The sequence below is a fragment of the Gymnoscopelus braueri genome (genome assembly GCF_963280865.1).
Source record: "Gymnoscopelus braueri genome assembly, chromosome: 20".
NCBI lineage: Eukaryota > Metazoa > Chordata > Actinopteri > Myctophiformes > Myctophidae > Gymnoscopelus > Gymnoscopelus braueri.
In genome coordinates, this window is record NC_137622.1 from 34,234,594 (window position 1) to 34,255,231 (window position 20,638).

Genomic DNA, 20,638 nt, shown 5'->3' on the forward strand with positions numbered 1-20,638 from the left:
ACGGACCCCCATTTAATGGCATTTTGATCTCTGGGACCCCAATTTATATCGTAAAATCAATGTGAATTTATGTATGTATGTAGGTAACTCTGAGAGTGTACAAATGGAACCAAATGGACCCTAACAGGTCCATTTGGTTCCATTTGTACACTCTCAGAGTTACAGACCCATAACGGTCCATTTGGTTCCTATCCATCATTTAGCTGGGGACCCCCTGGAACCCCCTCAAGGACCCCTGGGGGTCCCCGGACCCCACTTTGAGAACCAATGGTATATAGCATTCGGAGATTGTGGAATAGTTGTCTGGCTACGCGAGACTACACAGTGTCCCTTACACCCCCCCATCGGCTCGTCATAGCCATCTGATTAGCCATCAGCTGGGTGAAGCTGTACTTTAACAGCTATTTCCCCCTCCCCATGGACCGGCGAATACTCCCCCTTCCCCCTGTACTTACAAAGATTCTGTGCCGTCTTGGAATCCAGGATCCGAAGTTCTTTCGCCTTTTTCTTGAACTGTGTCATCCTGTTGTCCGTTACGTCGACGTCCTTTTTCACTGCGGGGGAGAGAAAATGAGACAAAAAAGACAAGAGAATTTTTTTAGGATGGCTGCCACGTACGTGCACCGTCATGACAGAGGTCATATACTGTAACGCTGTCCATCAGGCCTTCAACGCTGCCTGTTTTCATTACTTTTGAGACAGTTAAAGTTAAACAACTTTGACATCAAGATTCAGGTCGAAAGAAAGGGCAGAAGTATAAGCATTTATGAGGGCCCAAGGTGACGGGAGACATTACTCAAATCACCACCTGTAAGCAGGGCAAAAGTGTGCAAAAGGTGGAAAGAAAATACCTACACATACTCAACATGCTGTACTGTATGTGGTAAATATATATATAAATACATATTTAAAACGTATAGGGACTGCAGATCAGCTATTCTTAGTGAATGTTCAGATGCCCAGAAAAGGGACTCAAGGGTACATGTGGTTAAGATTGCCGTCCCTGATCTTTTTAAATTTGTGAGGAAAAGATGTGTAATTCAAACAAAAATCCCATCACGATTCACTTTACGAAGCTGACAACCCTGTCAGTCGTGGCTGATAAGAGTTGACTGGGAATCGAGGGGGTTTATCTTATCTCTAGCACTTTCTGTTGTTTACCATCTCATCCCCGTTCCCATTACCATCTCATCCAGTTTCCCAGGTTCTGCATTGTCTTACTATTTCTAGTCAGTGCATGCCGCTATAAATGTCCTCCTTTTGTTACCCGAGCACTAGAAACCTACCGGCAAAACTATTCAAAATGGCAACTTAATCATTCAAAAAGAATCACTTTCTTGCTTGTGCTCAAGCTGTGTTAACTCTCACGGGGGCAATAGAGCATACTGTTGAAACGTGAAGGTGTTGAGTGGAAGAAGAACTGAGTGATGAAAGGGTTCTTCTAACCTGACACCGTACAAAGTGATCTGCTGTTCTAACAAACAATAGGCATGCTGTAACACTGATGCCTTCCCCCCCCCCACTCTCATACCAACGTGCGCTTGAGTGGGTGCATGTGTGTGTGTGTGTGTGTGTGTGTGTGTGTGTGTGTGTGTGTGTGTGTGTGTGTGTGTGTGTGTGTGTGTGTGTGTGTGTGTGTGTGTGTGGTAATTTCGCGTAGCGTAGTAGGACATATCCACAGATTGGTTGTTAGAGGGTTTCAACAACTTGGGATGCCCAAAAAGGAGGCAAAAAAAGGCTGGCAAAGCACTGTGCTGTCTCTGCCATAATTGGTAGCCGGCGCACATGGCGGAGGCGCCGTTACTTATACCCATCATAGAGTACTGAGTGATATGCTTATTTGTATCTTGAAGACATATGCCATCATTTTGTATACTTTGGCAATTTGAAAAATAGCCGTATATCTACAATCTCGCGACGCATTGTGAGTTTGTAGATCTGCTATTTTCAAAAGATTTTTATACATTGTATACACTTAAACTTGTGAAATGGGACATTTCATTCATAATGAGGACTTTTACTTTCGGTACTTCAAGTACATGTTGATACCAATACTTTGGTACTTTTACTCAAGTAAATGTAGAGTTTCAATGTGTTTCTACATTGCAGTATTAATACTTTTACTGAAGTAAAAAAAAACGAATTGAGTACTTTTTCCACCCCTCCTCCCCCTTGAGCTTGTGGGAGCGGCATTGCAGGCGCGCTGCTTCGCTGCTAATCATCACAACGCCTCTATTTATTTAAGCCCAAGGTGGGACTCTCCCAGGAAATCTAGAACAAACAAGCCTCTCCCTTAGCACCGGCTTCTTGCATATTTGAAGAAACAATCAAACAGGCAGCATCTCCTCCTGGGCAGCCAGTAAGGCAGAAGTATAATGCTGGAGGCGCCCGCATGCCCAACTTCAGCGCTTCCTATCAACGCATGTACTGTATGTGTTCGGGCATGAGATTGTTTCATATATATATATATACACAGTATATAATTTATATATACACACACACACACACAGTACATACTGTACAGCTCAAACAGAGGGATGGTATTGTACAGTTACGATATGCCCCATTGCTACAATAACCTGCGTTTAATCAGCATCGCATCAAGAGGCCCCGCCTTTTGTCGCCCCTCTTAAAAAGATAACTCACTCTATCCACCAGAACGTGTGCATTTCACAGATTTACAATAGGCAACGGGGTCAGCCTTTTTGGGAACAGTCCCACTAATGGAGCTTTTGGTTTCGGCTTTTCAGTCTTGAAGTGAAGGAGTCATTTGCTGTTGCCTCAGAATGAAAAGTGTAGCTGATTAACAACTTAAACCCTATACACGTCCCATGACAAATAGTGAAAATAGCTGATCTACAAGCTCACAGTGCGTGGCATTGTGATACGGTTGTGAGCTTGTAGATCGGCTATTTTCGGCGAATAGATTCGGTGAAAAAGAGTGTGGCAAGTACAGTTGCAACAGGGGTCCGTTTTACCAAGTACAGCATATAGAGGGTTAAAGTGGTTAAAGAGGTTGAACTGGATACCGGAGGAAGAAAATGGAATGATTTCGGGACGTAGCAGAATGAGTCAAACATTGACTTTTGATATGGCCTTGTGGTTAATGCTTTCCAGGCTGTTCCGAGAGACGGCCTCCCACAGAGGGCCGCTGAAGCATAATTTGAGGATATGGCTTTTATGAGGCCCTTGATTCTACAAGACGTGGAAAATATAGCCTATCTCGTTTCATTGGATTCCAAGGTCCGCGTTCTCCCGATAACGCTTATCCCTGCCCCTGCCCCCCCACCACCCCCACCTTCATATCTCTGATAAAAAGTCACTCAACACTCATAATTCAAACCAGCCCTGGCAAAACACACCTCTTGACAACCGTTTGACGAAGACTTCACAGACCAATAACACCCTGACTCAAGTTCAGCAGGCCAGTTCACTACAGCTATTAATATTATTTTCTTAACACAGCTTGGTGGCTCTGATCCAAGGACTCGTGCTGAGCTACTCATGGGGCAAGGAGCCTTAGACAAAGAAACTAGAGATGTAGAAAAAACACAACGAGTGGGAAACAATGATCTCCCCGGGTGGACGCCACGGCCCACAGATTGAGGGCACGTTAAATAGAGGAGGAAGCATTTTGGGCTGCCCCACGACGTTTCTAAAAGCCTTCTCTTGACCCCTCATTCCCCTCTCTCCCCGCTGTCGGGGGGGAATCTCTCACCTTGATACCTCGCACTCTCAGCAGGACGCTTCTCTGCCAATCGATCAGCGTCCTCATCTGTCCTGTCCTCTCCTCGCCCCCCAGCCCCCCCCCCTCCCTTTATCGCCACCCCCGCCTTACCCAAACCCACCCCATGCCATCTCAAATTAACCCATTAAGAGCTAAGGGCCGATTCTACAAAATGTCTCCTAAATCCTATTCGTTTTCTGAAAAAAACGTATGTTTCTATGTCAGTGGTGCTCAAACTTTTTCATGTGAAGGACCCCCAGAATTATATGTGTTTTGCCGCGGACCCCCCCATCTCAAAATGTTTTGTTCCAGGGACCCCCAAGAAGCAAAGATTTGAGTTAAAAAAGTTCACAATAAAAAATATATATTTGCACCTAATGTTCACAATCTTTCAAAAATAGCAGAGCTACAAGCATGCTACTAGCATGCTATGCATAGCATAGCGTGTCACTTATTGCCGCGCTATGCATCGCATGCTATGCTATGCTATGCTATGCTATGCATATGCTATGCTATGTTATGTTATGTTAAAAATGGTTAAAGTTCACAGACACAGATGCGTTCCCGGATTCAACGGGTTAAATAGAAAAACAGTGCCTCTGATATAATGCGAGAAACAGACACAATCCCTTCTGGTGTAACACCATGGGCGCTCAGAGCTCTCCCACTGGGAGCTGAGTGGTGGCACCGGCTCAGGGACGGCGCTGGCTGAGCTTCTGCGACAGCATTTTGCTGGCTGACTCAATTATGCCACATGTCACATGTTTCCTTCCGAGCGCCGCATGTGGACTGATGGGTCCTGGAGGGCTCCACACACACATACACACTGACTGCCACCACGCCGGTCTGTGTGAGCACCCGGATGTGTGTGTGTGTGTGTGTGTGTGTGCGTTTGTGTGTGTGTGTGTGTGTGTGTGGAGAGAGGATGACTGTAGGTGGCATGTTTCAACCAGATGGTTTATACCACAACAACAAAAACAACACTGTTGTAGAGAACGTGTCCTAGAAACAACTTCTAATTACGAGACGACTGCTTATACGACTCTTCAAGCGAGAAGACGGGTTGTTTCATTTCCCTTTTTTTTTTCTCCTCCTCCGAGTAATGATCGCCCAAGTCTCTCTTTGCCAAATAAAAGCTTAACCGTTCACCCACTCCAACAGAGAGAGGTTTACATGATGTGTTGATTAATGCGCTTGCCAAGAAACTGAAGCGTGTTGTTGCCGGTTGCCTGGTGGCTAATAACGTAATGCTCTGACAACAATGCCATCCCTCATGCACAGCCTTTTATTTGTTAATGCAATCTCCCATGCAGCCATTTAGAGAAAAAAACTGTATGCTTCCAATGTGTGGAAATGGGGAAATGGGGTGGTGTGGTGGGGTTGGAGACAGCTAACAGGCTTGCTTAGATGTTGTTGTATGTAACTATGAAAACTTTAAGCCATTTCTCATTAAGACATATCAATTATGTGACAACCTGCCACGCAAGTACATGGCAATAACACTGTCTTAATCACAACTTAATAACAGAGTCATGTATTTTTGTTATTAATTGCGCTCCCCCCACCGGGAATCCAAATTAATCAGGTGGAAGGTTCTTGGTTAGAAAATGTTATCGATTCCACTGAACAGTCTATGTAAATATGAAAATGAACATTTGACTATTGAGAGACACCGTCTTCCCAACATAAGCTACAGTTCAGTAAATTAATGCTAAGATGTTCGCCAAAACATGTTTTATTTTATTATATTAAAATAACATTGCATTTAGCAAAGCCATTATAATGCCGAGCTGAACTTTTCCCCTCGAAAGGGAGAGAAGGTCAAATATGTTTTTTTTTAAACTTCATATTGAACAAAATCAGATGCTGTAGAGTAGGTGGGCATTGTTAAAACATAAAAAAATGATTAAATCATGCACAATGATTTGTTGTATTCTAACAACTCACAGGTGCGGGAGGCTTATGTGAAAAGACATCGGGGAGAAAGGCTGTTTTGCAAAATAGCCTTTCTCCCCGATGTCTTTTCACATAAGCCACCTTGTATGGTTTTGAACACAAAACCATACAAGGTTCCCCTGTTGCCAACATAAACCACATGAACGGAAAGCCCAAGTGATTCAAACTGTTACACATTCCATTAACTGAGGAGGAGTTAAAACTGGTTCAGAGCCAAGAGGAGTCAACACAAAAAATTGAGTTTTGGGGGGGGGAGAGAAGCCCAATATAAATAATGAGAGTAAAAACCCAGATTTGGCTGATTAAGGATGACTTGGCTTCTTTGTTAAGTCTGGTCTGTTGGCTTTGGACTGAGGTATAGCCTACCCATGGGAGAGGCTCTGTGGTAACCAAGAGTTTGTTTTTTTCTCCAACACTTGGACGTCCAGTTTGTTTGCTGGCCACAGAATCCTTTCTTTGGCTTTGCCTTCCATGTGTGATATCTCCCTCAAGGCGGCCAGAAGAGCTCCGGGGCATTACAAAGCTAAACACTACCACATGTTCACTTCCGGACACACAGAGCCATACGGCACAGAACCCCCCCACCACCATCACCAATGAGGGGGGGGGATTGAGGAGAAATAAAAGAAAGTGCAGATGACAGGTCTTCACCGAACATATTTAACCCATTCAAACCGGGAACGTATCTGTGTGTCATTTTACGATTTATTTGGGCTATTCAAAAATAGCAGATCTACAAGCTCATAGCGCGGCACCGAGTGCCGCGCTACGAGCTTGTAGATCTGCTATTTTTGAAAAATCTTGCAAATGTGTGCAAATCTTTGAAAATATATATTTTCAAAGAAAGTCCCTGGAAGGAACGACATATGTTGAGATGGGGGTCCGCGGCCAAATATATATATAATTTTGGGGGTCCTTGACATGAAAAAAGTTTGAGAACCACTGATTATAGCAGTTTTTCAGAAAACTGTTAGGATTTAGAAGACACTTGTAGAATCCCCCAGAAACAAAGATTTTAGTTACAAATGTTCGCTTTAAAAAATATATGTATTCAAAGATTTGTGCATATTTTCATGATAAAAAAAAGCAGATCTACAAGCTCGTAGCCGCGCCATGAGCTTGCATATCTGCTATTTTTGAATAGCCAAAGAAATTTAAAAAAGATGACACCGGATGCGTTCCCGGTCTTGACGGGTTAAAGGCAGGGCAACACAGAGTGGAACAGACAATGTGGAGTCTGGCTCTCCGGCGAAGCAATTTATTCCTTCCAATGTGCAATCTGCCTCCAAACATGTGCCCTGTCCTCCATCCCGGAGACTCACACCGATTGAGCCGCTAGAGCTGCCAGCCTCTCTAACCCTTTCAGACCGGGAACGCATCTTAAGATTTCTTTGGGCTATTCAAAAATAGCAGCTATGCAAGAGCTTGATCTACTTTATTTTTTTATTTTTTTTCATGTGTGCAAATCTCATTTTTTTTACTCAAATCTTTGATTTTGGGGGATCCCTGGAACAACATATTTTGAGATGGGGGGGTCCAAGGCCAAATACATGTCATTTTGGGGGGTCCTTGACATGAAAAAGGTTTGAGAACCACTGATTTTATAGCAAAATACGTTTTTTTTTTTCAAAAGACTGTTAGGATTTAGAAGACATTTGTTAAATACCCCCAGAAGTAAAGATTTGAGTTACAAATGTTGGCTTTAAAAACATATATATTGAAAGACTTGCACAAACTTTCACCATTTTTCAAGAACATAGTAGATCTACAAGCTCAGAGAGCGGCACTCGGTGCCGCGCTGTGAGCTTGTATATCTGCTATTTTTTGAATAGCCCAAAGAAATCTAAAACAATGACACAGATGCGTTCCCGGTCTTAATGGGCTAAAGGAGATGGATTCTGAGGGGGGAGAGCCATTGGCCTTAGCCATGCCTGTTCCGCTGCAATATCAATTCCACAGGAAAAAAAAGGGGGGTATACAGTGCATTTCAAACTACATTTGCTGTTTTAAATCACCTCTGGGTATATGCCTATGACTTTGATATATGTAGTTAGGCAGCGAGGATGATCTCCTACTCGAAAACAAAGGTGTTATTTCAAAGGGAAGTTGTGTTCAAAGTTTGGCCTCTGTATAATGCTTTTTTTTTCAGGTGGAGCACACGTTGATGTGCTGATGTAACAAGGGAAAGTTTGAAGCGCCACTAAAAAAGGCTCAGAGGAACACACCGTGTGTGCTTTTGATCCGTCTTCCTAGCCATCGTTTGTCGCTTTCCTCAAATTGGCCACTTTTCAGTTGAATCATTGAGAAGTTTGGTATCGCCCGTAAAACCCCCTACAGCGCATCTCTCTCCACATTAAGGCTGCCATGTTGCAGGAGCCACTGCCTGCCTTTGAAGCTCTTGTATCTCTTTCAATTGCTACGGCGTGAAAACAGAAAACAGATGTGAAAATCCTCTCCCTCGGAGACCCTGGGGTCACCTCACCGGAGCATACTGACCGCAGAGGAGGAGTCACATATTTTAAGGGGGAAAATAGAGCGATCAAAGTGTTTGCTAAATATCCGTTAGTGCCAGAGAAGGTCTCTGCTTGCCCCAATCACACACCTTGAATAACAAGTGAGGTCTTCCAAACAACTAGAGAGCAACACACTGAAGGTCTGAAAACATCATTTGACCAGTTGTGAGTCCAGCTGTGACCAATTTCACCCATTGACTGGAGCTAAACAGAAGTCTCTCTCTCTCTCTCTCTCTCTCTCTCTCTCTCTCTCTCTCTCTCTCTCTCGACACCCAAAGCCAATATGCCGTCTGGATATAAACCTCTCCGTCCACGCCTCCCACTATCTCGATTCTCAAAAGCCGTGCTCCCACTCTAAAAAAAAATCCAATCCCTTTGCTTGTTCATTCAGAGACCCGACGCGGTTTGTTTCCTTGTTGTCAGCCTTGGCAAAGATGCATTGATCGAATAGCTGAGAAGAAAAAAAAGGAAAAGCCAAGAAAAAAAGTTGAAAATGTCTAATTGAATTTGCCCAAAGGAAAGCAAACACCTTGGGATTGAGAGAATGTAATTACATTTTATCCGAAAATTGAAAACGGTGAAACCTGATTTAAATTCATTGTCAATTTAGGGCCCAAAATAGACAATACATTTAGGGGAAGGCGTCTTGCAAGCATCTCTCACCGACTGAGTTAATTTGTGCAAATGTTTCTCTCTCTGCCAAGCTTTAACCTTCACACAACAGGAATGTTGGAGCGGGGACACTCCTCAGCCTCAAGGTGAAGTGATTAGAAAAGAGCTGCTGCTGGTTGGGGCAGAGGTGGAGTTCTTAACCATGCAATCATCATCAGGTCTAATGATAACAGAGGGGGGGGGGAGGGGGGGGGTTAGTGGCTGCTAATGATAATGACGATGGAAGTTGTGTGAAGGGTGCGATAGGTTTGAGTGCATACACAACAGAGTTCAAAGCTATAACACAATCCCCCCAAAAAAAACAGGTATGTGTGAATACAAGAACACTCGCCCCCCAAAACGTGCTCGCACCGGGTCAAATTCGGGCGAAACAGTCGCCACCAGTTATTCCTAAACGTAACCTCAGTAAAAACTATGCCTAAACTACCTAACGTTATTCATAAACTTAACAGAACCCTAAACGTATTTCTAACCTTATCCTCAGTAAAACAAATACAAAAATACAAAAAACACTTGGAAGAAGAAAGAGGCCCCCACAATCAGATTCTGGCTTAACGAGATGACAGAATCTTTACATTTAGAAAGAATCAGATTTATACTCAAAGACAAACTGAAAGATTTGGAAGCCTTTAGTCTCCTTTCTTAAAGGTTGAATTAGGCTAATCCTTGTGGATGACCCGTGTCGCACGTAATTTGGGGCAGCACTTCTGGGGAGGGGGAAGGGTTGAGTGTATTATTTTCATTTTACCTGTCTATTTTGTGTATGTGTCTGTTTGTTTTTGGGGAAAAAAGGAAGCAATCCATGTATGTGAACAGAAATGTATAAGCCTATCCTGTGCTTCACAATACACATATTCGAAACAAAATACAAAAACCACTGGGGACGAGCGGTCCACGGGAACAAAATGGGGGCGAGTGTGTTTTGGGGGCGAGCGTTCCGGTTACCGTTATGTGTCTGTGCACCCATTTGTTTGTGCTCAGATATATGAACCAAAGGAAGGTGGGGGGGTGGGAAATAAATCTGGTTTTGGGCCAAGTGGGTTTCCTGCGGTCAACTGTCTTCCCACAACATCTACAAGCAGCTGGCTCTAGTCATCCCAGGCCTCTCTAAATAGAAGGCGTGTGGGGAGGAGGATAAGTCCCACAGAGTGACACTCTGACCTGTGGGCCAGTGTAATGGTTTCAGTATGCAGGGGAGAGGCAACCAACGGCCCACGGCTGAAGGTACACAGCTGGGCCTGGAACTAGGCCCAGTGGGGAAAACTATCTACAACCAACCTCCTCCTCTAACCCATTAAAACCGGGAAAGCATCTTGTGTGTGATTTTTAGATTTCTTTGGGCTATTCAAAAATAGCAGATATACAAGCTCATAGCGCGGCACTATGAGCTTGTATATCTGCAATTTCTTTTTAGCGTGAAAATTGGTGCAAATCTTTGAATATATATATTTATTTAAAGCGAACATTTTTAACTCAAATCTTTGCTTCCGGGGGTCCCTGGAACTAAATATTTTGAGATGAGGGGGTCCGTGGACAAATACATATCATTTTGGGGGTCCTTCACATGAAAAATGTTTAAGAACCACTATAGCAACATAAAAAAAAACTGTTAGGATTTAGACGACATTTGTAGAATCCCCCAGAAGCAAAGATTTGAGTTACAAATGTTCACTTAAAAATATATATATATTCAAAGATTTTCACACATTTTCACGATTTTTCAAAAAAATAGCAGATCTACAAGCTGAGTGCCGCGCTACGAGCTTGTATATCTGCTATTTTTGAATAGCCAAAGGAATCTAAAAATGACCCACAGATGCGTTCCCGGTCTTAAAGGGCTAATGAGACACACATTCGCAACACAGAGCTCTCCTTAACGCTACCTCTCTGCCGGTTCCTCCACTTGACAGCATGATGAGAGGGATAGTAAATACGTTGTTATGGTTCCCTATAACGTTCCCTTTCCTCTACAAGCGGAGGTTCACATCGGTGTTGTTATCTTTTAGATAGGCTGTACACACTGCCATGTCAGTGGGCATGACGGCATTTTGTTGTTGTGGTCTGTCTAATTGAGTAGACAAAATACTACTACTATTAAAAGACAGTGATATCAGAGATTCAACTATAGGATGTATCGGAATCACTCGCCCGTGGTTTCTTTCATGGATCATGGTTTTTTCACATGGGTGGCTGGAGCTTTAGTCATCGTGTCTGATTTAAGCTGTGGGTGTGTTTCCTGACTCCTGTACAGCTAATAGATTACCTAATAGGCTGGGGGATTTCTATCCATGTGGAACAAGGGAAGGTGTGGTGTTACTCCTACAAGCATCTGTAGGTTAAACAATTGGCTTTGCACAAAAACATAGTCCATGTTTTAAAAAAAAAAACGGGCCCCACAAATTAACCACACCAGAAGAAGGAATAGCCGATAAGAGAAGAGCAAAAAGAAAACCCTCAAATCAATAACCGTACGTGCATAAAGTGCATTGTCAATGACCCCGCCTCTCGGTATGACCCCTTAACAAGTCTGTTTAATCTGCCCCACATCTGCACCTCATGGCCTGTTCCATCTTTCAGGGGGCAGCAGGGAGTGTGGGAAGGTTTTCGACTCTGGTGCCTATCTATATACTGGTCGGTCGTATAGGAGAGAGAGAGAGAGAGGCTCATGTGGGCAGCGACTCACGGATTGTACCTGACAGCGGATCAGCTGCTAGTAAAGTGTTCTCTAGGTTGTGCCAGGGCGCTCTGTCTTGACCCAGTGCACTTTGAGAGCTGGTGAAAAAAAGGCAGCAGCTAGCTAGGCTGATGGTCCAAACGACTGCCCCTGGCGTCCATTAAGACCCCGACCATTCCGAACCCTACTTTACACATTCAGCAGACAATGTTGGAGCCCGAGCTCATGTCACTATACGGGAGGACGGAGCGCTGGAGATTTGAGGGCTGAGGAGCTGCTCCTCAAGACAGCTGGCAGGATAACTGATGTCCCAGCGGTCTCTATTACCTCTCCTCCTAGCACCATGCTACACAGAGACAGGACCTACAGGCCTGGACAGAACCAAACACCGGAGCACCATCAATCTGCCAGCTATAGCTATACATACACTGCTGCTGCTCGCCTCTACCACTTCAATCCTAAAGCGTGCCTATTCGGGGGGGGGGGGGACATTCTGCAAAAAATAGTCGATCAACAAGCTCACAACGTGTTGTGATGCGTCGTGAGCCAAGCCGATCATCATAATAACTAAATGATGAATTATCTTTATTTAAATATAAGGCAATATAAGGCAAAAATATTTTAGGCAATAAGATAGATAAGCCTATAAGCCTACTGATATTTTCTCCGCGGTCGCCTGAATATCACGACGTGTGTCCTCAAGTTCAGTGGTGTAAAGTAACTACAGTAAGTGCATGTACTCAAGTACTGTACTTAAGTACGATTTTGAGGTACTTTTACTTTACTGGAGTATTTCCAACTGTCTATACTTTTACTTCTACTCCACTACATCTCAGAGGCAAATGATGTACTTTTACTCCACTACAAATATTTGAAAACTTTAGTTACTAATTACTTTGTAGATTTTGATTATTATTACAAAACATACACTTCAGCCCTATATACATTTCCGCTATTTGAAAATAGCCGATCTACAAGCTCACAATGTGTCGCATCGCGACGCATTGTGAGCTAGTAGATCTGCTATTTTCAAAATATTTTTAAACATTTTATACATTTGAAAACTTGTGAAATGGGACATTCTGCATGATGAGTACTTTCTACTTTTGGTACTATAAGTACATTTTGATACCAATACGTTTGTACTTTTACTCAAGTACATTTTTAATTCCGGACTTTTACTTGTAAAACAGAGTACTTCTACATTGCAGTTTGATACTTTTACTTAAGTAAAAAAAAAAATATGTGAGAACTTTTTCAACCACTGCTCAAGTTGCATGCCCATGAGGATCTGCTCAGAGCTGAAGCACGTGTTCATTATCACCAACATTAGCCTACATTAGGACAAATCAAATGGCCACAAAGACATTATGCTTAGGGCAACCGCAGCAGCGGCCCTGTCAACAAAGTATACGTTTAAAAAAGAAGTCATTTGTGCTTTTAAAAGAAGTCTATATTTTGCTGTTATTTGCTGGGAGAATGGAAGGAGTCAGTTTGAAATGAAATTCACGATATGAAGAACAACACTTTTTCCCCCTCCTGTGTGTGCCGATAATTGCCCTACTTTAGTCTAGTCAACAGGCCTGCGTTTCGTACATTTGTCGACTGACTGAACAAAGTGTGCCCTCCGCTCTTTTCGCCGAGCGCTTTTTCATTTGCCCCTTTCTCCAGCAGGCCATGTCTTCTTCCCTCTTTTATCATTCCTCGCACACACTTTCTGGATGAGATCATGATGTGAAACTCTAAGCGAGAGCACAGAGGGAGAAAAAAAAATGTCATGCGGATAAAAGAGAGAACGAGCCCTGGCTCAATTTGTATTCTGTCTCTGGATGCTCAGCTTCATTTTTAGTGTCTTCATACCCCCACGCCGCCTCTCTCTCGGTTTGGCCTTCGTCACCTTGTGATCATATCTTTCTGTACTGATCTTCTGGTCTCTTCTTCACTCGACTGATCCCAGTAAAGGTTTCGCCTAACTACTGACAAAAGAAAAAACATTATGACTGATGGCGTACTGCTTCTGAAACTGTAAAGCTGTTTTTTTAAGGGGGCGTGTCTGTCCAAGAAGAAAGAAACAGAGAAACTTTAATTTTTTTTGGAGGGGGCCGCGGCCTGAAAAGTTTGGGAACCCTCGACTTACAGTACATTCTGTGTTACGGAGGGTGTCACTCACTGAAATAGCAGATCTAAAAGCTCACAACCTACACTATAAATCAGGCTTAAGTGCCAAAGTGTCCAGACTTATAAAACAGACCAATCTGATTCTAATCTAGACTGCCCAAGCGTGTCTGACATCATGTCTAGACGGGCGGGTTCAAAATCTCTGGAGAAAAATTCCGGTGGATCCTATTGGTTCACCGATCTGTCCGTCAGCCCCCGCCCCTCCTCCTCCCCAATTAGTAGCATTGAGAGCCCTGACGTCACAACATTTGGAGCGACGCCCACTACACTCTGGTTGGTTGGGGACATGAAACACTTCCTATTCCAGGAACGTCAACAGGCTGGTCCAGGCTCTTATTTTTTGGCAAAACTAAAAAATAAAAGCCTAGAGATCGAGGCTAATTCTAATCTGGATAGGCCAAAATTCCCGATTTCGGGCTGACAGTCTGAACATTCAGTTCAAGTGTCTTGTTTTCCGTTAGTTTTTTCTTTCCATATCAGAATGGACATGGGAGGCAGGGGCTGTTTAGTCAAAGTGCTCAAGAGCAGTGAGGCATGAAAGGCTGCCAACCAAAGGAAAAGACAACTATGCAAAGCTTATGTTATTTTCTTTAAGAAAAAATACGCCTAAGTATTATCCCTCCTCCTGTTGAAGGTTAACCGATAGGTTGATCCAATTTGTCTACCAAGGTGTGAAAAGACTTAAGAAATACTTCACATCTCTGTACAGGAAAGTGTCAAGGTTTGCTGAAGGATGGAGACGTGAGGGAAGAGGGAGGGGGCGGCGTGGGTGGGTGACTTTTTCCCTTTCTGGTGGATTGACTTCACGCTTGTTAGCAGCAATAGGTTTATCCTGGGGAATCAATGCTGTGGACAGATACGTACAGTATAATTGTAAGTCCCCGCAATCCCGTAAAAGACAGCTGGTGCTGTTGCCTGCCGCTAAAATGCATGGCTTGCCACTCAGCACACAAACTGCAGATGCCCACCTAGAGTAGCTGATAAACAATTCTTGACAGGCGTTGAGTCCAATGTATATTGTGGAGCTGCTGGGGATGGCTGGGGTCGGGCCTGGCAATGTGATTGAGGCTTTAACCCATTAAGACCTGGAACGCATTCTGTGTGTAATTTTTTTAGATTTATTTGGGCTATTCAAAAATAGCAGATCTACAAGCTCATAGGTGCCGCGCTATGAGCTTATAGATCTGCTATTTTTGAAAAAAAAGAAAAGTGAATATGTGTGCAAATCTTTTAATATATATATATATATATACACCGGTATACATTTTTAACAAAAAAAAAAAAACGTTGACATGAAACAAGTGAACCACTGATATTATAGCAACATACGTTTTTTTCAAAAAACTGTTAGGATTTAGAAGACATTTGTAGAATCCCTGAGAAGGAAAGATTTTAGTTAAAATGTTTTTCACAAATTTGCACACATTTTCAAGATATACAAAAAAAAATAGCAGATATACAAGCTGAGTGCCGCGCTATGAGCTTGTAGATCTGCTATTTTTGAATAGCCCAAAGAAATCTAAAAATGACACAGATGCTTCACAGGTCTAAACGGGTTAACAGCTCTCTCCGTGTCACCTTCTGATGACTATTCTTCAGACAGCCGCGGTGAAACATGTTCCAATGACATGAGGGTGTCAAAGCAGACATGCCCTGATTAAAGATGGACCATTCAGCACCTGCTGGGGCTGGGGAGTTGAGTGAGAAGCGGGACGCGGCAGCGGATACGAGCGGCGGCGGTGCTGCGAACCGTGAACTGCATTTGAATCCCGGAGCCTCGATAGTCACTGAGCTATTCACCTGTCCTGACTTTTTACAAGGGAGCCTTCTGTCACTTTCTCTCTCTCTCTATCTCTCTCTGAGTCTCAAGGGCTCGGCGTCTCTTTGCATAACAGATCAAAGGGACACTGCAGTTGTGCTCTATCAGTACTCAGACCTGCCGGACGGAAGGACGGGAGACGAGGACAAATATTGTCGTTCCCGGGCAGAAACCTTGTATGTCCCAAACTGCTACTTTTTATAGGATATACGAAAACGAGTGACATGAACTGTCAAAAGAACAGGGAGTCGCGGTCACGGCTTCAACGGCTTGTACGGTGCTGTATGCGAAAGCAAAACCGATATATGCGTTCGGCATCCATTCGTGGCCCATCCATTCTGTCCACTTAGCACGGCTCCTGTGTAATCATTGCCATAGAGTGTTTGTTCAGTACCATGGGTCTCCCCATCTCCCCAGCTCTTTATTAAACGGAAAATATTTTTTTAGGAGAGAGTACGCATTTTATCAGCCTCAATTTTATAGGGTTCCAGTTCCAATTTCGTCTGCTCATTTTGTTAGTTTATGACTACCAATTGCATTTGTTTATCCTCTATCCTGTATGGGTTCTCCCTCTTAAAACTTAAAGGACAACTTTGTTTTTTTACAACCATGTTTTAGCTTGTAATTAAAGTAGATAAAAGATGAGTGTATTTTTTTTTCATTTACTGCTTTCTATAGTTTTAGCAATTTCCGTGATCTTTTTTACAGTGGGTGGGGGCATTCGGGCAGGTGGGTAAATATGTCTTTGTCTTACACAATAACCCGGCGATTTCTTTATTATCATTTACCTCTTCTAGAAAATCTTCTAAATGTAACACTTTAACATCTTTTATTTACTTTAATTACCAGCTAAAACATAAACCTTGGTTGTAAAAAAACAAAGTTGTTCTTTAAAACAAAATATCGCTTACTGCACCTTTGAATATTTAAACACAGACAGGCGGACAGACGGACATAAGGACAGATGGACAGAAGGAGAGACGGACAGACCCTCTCATAGACAGCTAGACTACTGCAGAGCTATACACTGTAAAATCCCCCCCAACAAAAATATGAAACATGGAGATACAAGGTTGCTGCCCCACAGCGTCGACATTGTTTGTTAAGAGCGCTGGCGTGGGGGTCAGGAGTGGTCATAAGGAATGTACATGTTGATGTTTGAGAGAGAGAGCGAGGGAGAGGGAGTCAGCGGTACCGATGTGCTCCGAGTGAGCGGAATGTACAGCTGGTCAGGGGGGAGAGGCAGGAGAAAGGCCGGAGAAACAGAATTCATGCCGAGGGAGGGAATTCCTGAACACACCTGTGGATTATACCAGGGACAATGACTTGGACTTTAGCCCCCCCCTCGGACACACCTGTGGACTACACCAGGTACAAATGACTTTTTGTTGCACTCCCTCATGGAGCTACATGCGGATTATACTAGGGTCAGTCCACTCTAGGTGGACACGCACTGACCTTTTGCACCTTAATCCCTTGTATAACGCACTGACTTTTTTTGGGTCTTTTTATTGTGCTCCTTAAGCACCTTAACGTCCTTGTCTATCATGCACAGTATAAGTATAACATGCACAGTACAATACATTGCTGCTATGCTCAGGCACCTTAGTTTAGTTTTTTTAGTTTTATTTATTATCTCAGGTAATTTGTAAATATGTAGATAACTTGTCTGGCCTTCTGTTGCTCTCTTGTTTTTGATCTCCTTCCCACCTGCCCCCCACCCTCTTCTTCTCCCCCCCCCCTCTTCTTTCTATGGAAACTAACGTTGCGATGGGAACGATGTACAAAAAAGAATTTCACCCACTTTTTTACCTTGTAAACCTGTGATGTGACAATAAAACTGATTCTGATTCTTCTGATTCTGAATGCAAGAACAAATAAGGCAAAGTGAAAGCGAAGAGTGTGAGAGAACACAGCGAGAGATGAGGACGAAGAGATGGAGAAAAAAAAAAAGGCCCCACTCCTGCTTGCTCGCCTTGGCTCTGGCTTATGTTACTCATTCTGATCCATGCAGGGCCCCCCGTCGGAGACCAACACACCACCACTGACTCACTTTTACCCTCCGTGTCCACATGGACCACTTCCTGTGAAACCACTATCTGCTGGCCCCCGAAAAGAGCGTTGAGAAAATGGAAAAAATACAGACGATTTACGGGACGAGAAATGAATAATCCGAGAGGAAGTGGAGACATGAGCTGTGAATGAGGGTCTTGTGTGTCAGAGCAGTGTTGATTTCGTCTTAGTCATAGTCTTTTGAATCAAATTTAATTTAGTTTCAGTCATATTTTAGTCATCTGAAAAGTTTTAGTCGACTAAATATCATAAGATTACAGTCGACAAAATCTACAGTTGATTTAGTCAACTAAAATGTATGTTGGCGGTGCCTTGATGGTGTCATATTGGCTGATTTTACATTTGGTTGCATGCTGAAAATAGCAGATCTACAAGCTTGCAGATTGGCTATTTTCAGAGCGCAACACCCGAGCGCAACCAAACATAAAATGACTTGTCTTTTAGTTCTACTGGATCTCTTCTCCACTCGTCCCTCCCTAACATTTTAGTCTAGTTTTTATTTGTTGACGAAATTGTCAATATATTTAGTCTTAGTTTTAGTCATCATAGCTTAGTTTTTATTTCGTTTTTATTTTGTTTTCGCCTGTGAAAAAAAGGTAGTCGATGAACATTTTTCGTCATAGTTTTAGTCGACGAAATCAACACTGTGTCAGAGGTAGGGGGGAAAACAAAGAGAGAGGAGGAGAAAAAAATAAATAAAAAAGATTTATCATCCTTCCTTCGCTATGGCTTTGTCACACCGGTGGCTGCTGTTGCTAACTGGCAATTATTTCTGATTTGGCACCCAGGAGCGTTACAAAATGATATCCTGAGTGAAGTGCAACCTTGATTACAGCTGTCCTTTGTCTGGTTCAATGACACGAGTTCTAACAGTTTTAGTCAGACATAATGAGTTCTAACCCATTGATACCTGGAACGCATCTGTGTCACTTAAGATGTCTTTGGCTATTCAAAAATAGCAGATATACAAGCTCATAGCGCGGCACCGAGTGCCGCGCTATGAGCTTGTAGATCTGCTATTTTTGAAAAATCGAGAAAAAAAATTTTGTTTTTTTTTTTTCAAATTTTTTTTAGGATTTAGAAGATATTTCTAGAATCTTCTCAGGTCTTAATGGGCTAATGATAGAGCACTTTGCTCTAGCCCTATAGCACCCTATGTGTGCTGTGTGCCATGAGCGTTTGTCTTCTTGAACCTCGGGCCTGATGACTCGGTTATATTGTAATTGGATTCCTGACATCTGATGCAATGTGGGGGATAAGGGATATTTGTGGTGTCAGGACCCCCCCCCCCACACACACACACCACACACACACACACCCCCCCCCTCCATGATCTGCCCCCATGGGGTAGGGCCGTGTTACGATGCGTTTACGAGGCCTGCTGCTGCCCTGCTGTCTGGGACGGCGCTCTTGGACGGGATTGTGCATTAACCCATTGAGACCTGAGAAGATTCTAGAAAGGTCTTCTAAATCCTAAAAAAAAATTGGAAAAAACCCCCAATTTTATTTTTCCTCGATTTTTCAAAAATAGCAGATCTACAAGTTCATAGCGCGGCACTCGGTGCCGCGCTATGAGCTTGTAGATCTGCTATTTTTGAATAGCCTAAAGAAATCTAAAGTGACACAGATGCGTTCCAGGTATCAATGGGTTAACCCATTAAGACCGGGAACGCATCTGTGTCATTTTTTTTGATGTCTTTAGGCTATTCAAAAATAGCAGATATACAAGCTCATATGAGCTTGTAGATCTGTTTTTTTTTTTTTTTTATCATGAAAATGTGTGCAAATCTTTGAACATTTTTTACTCAAATATTTGCTTCTGGGGGTCCCTGGAACTAAATATTTTGAGATGGGGGTCCGCGGCCAAATACATATAATTTTGGGGTCCTTGACACGAAAACGTCTGAGAACCACTGATATTATAGCAACAGTTTTATTTTTTATTTTTTTTAAACTGTTAGGATTTAGAAGATTTGTAGAATCTCCAGAAGCAAATATTTGAGTTAAAAACATGTTCACGATTTTTTTTTGAATAGCAGATCTACAAGCTCATAGCGCGGCACCGAGTGCCGCGCTATGAGCTTGTAGATCTGCTATTTTTGAATAGCCCAAAGAAATCAAAAAAATGACACCCGTGCGTTCCCTTCCCGCTCTTAACGGCTTAACCCGCCGGTAGTAAAAGCGGTGCTGAGGCTCAGAGTCGGTCACTTAGTGGTTCCGCGTTGCCTTGTAAAAGCGAGGCCCCACCACGCACAAATGGCCGAGTCCAATAAAATAATGCAGTAATACGGCTGACCCGGGCATTTAGTCATTGCTAACCCCCAGAAACCTATAGCCATCATAAGTAATCACGGTGTCACACAGGCAACAGCTGGCAAACCTCAAGCCACACGGAGCATAAAATGGGACCTGCTCCCTTTCCATGGACTAACAACGGCTCTCGTTCCCGTCTGCCACTCGCGACAAATAATTTAGGACCGGGCGGGTTTCCATTTTGTTGTTTCATAGCGGTGCCACCTCAGAGCTTTGTAGTGGATGGGGGGGGGAAAGAAATGGCCCTTGAAAGAATACAAAAATCCATAAACCACATTGAGTTACAATTGGATCCCTATGAGCAAGCAAGCAAGGGGTCAGTGCTGGACCGGAGGAAATGGCAGTATTGACAAAAAGTACAGCCACGGGAAGAATGAGCCACAAACATAGGCACTTGTTTTTCAAGCCCTGCTCCATGCACCAGCGTCCCAGTGCGACACGGAGAGAGTGAAAAACCCCCCCCCCCAAAACAAATGAGTGTGGAACTGTAACATGATAATACCAAGCTCTGTGGCTGCCTTTAAAAGCAGTGAAAGAAGATCAGGGGGGACATTACAGGGGGCCATAGAAAGCCCTGTACAATTTGTCTTATCACAAAGCAGCAAAAAATAGCCACGATGTGACGTGTTGTGAGCTTGAGGATATTTGAGCTATTTGTGAAAAATGCTACTTGAGTAAAAGTACAAAAGTATTGGCATCAAAATATACTTAAA

The 20,638-nt window shown here is 43.2% G+C and overlaps 1 protein-coding gene across 5 annotated transcripts in view; it reads right to left on the minus strand.

Moving 5' to 3' along the window:
* The window catches only part of diaph2 (diaphanous-related formin 2), a 688,393-nt gene that overhangs the window by 335,133 nt on the left and 332,622 nt on the right, over window positions 1-20,638 (minus strand). For all 5 annotated transcript variants that reach the window (XM_080415256.1, XM_080415259.1, XM_080415257.1 and 2 more), the window contains one exon: window positions 456-554. In XM_080415256.1, coding sequence (XP_080271382.1) covers window positions 456-554 — 99 coding nt within the window. The remainder of the gene's footprint in view (window positions 1-455; window positions 555-20,638) is intronic.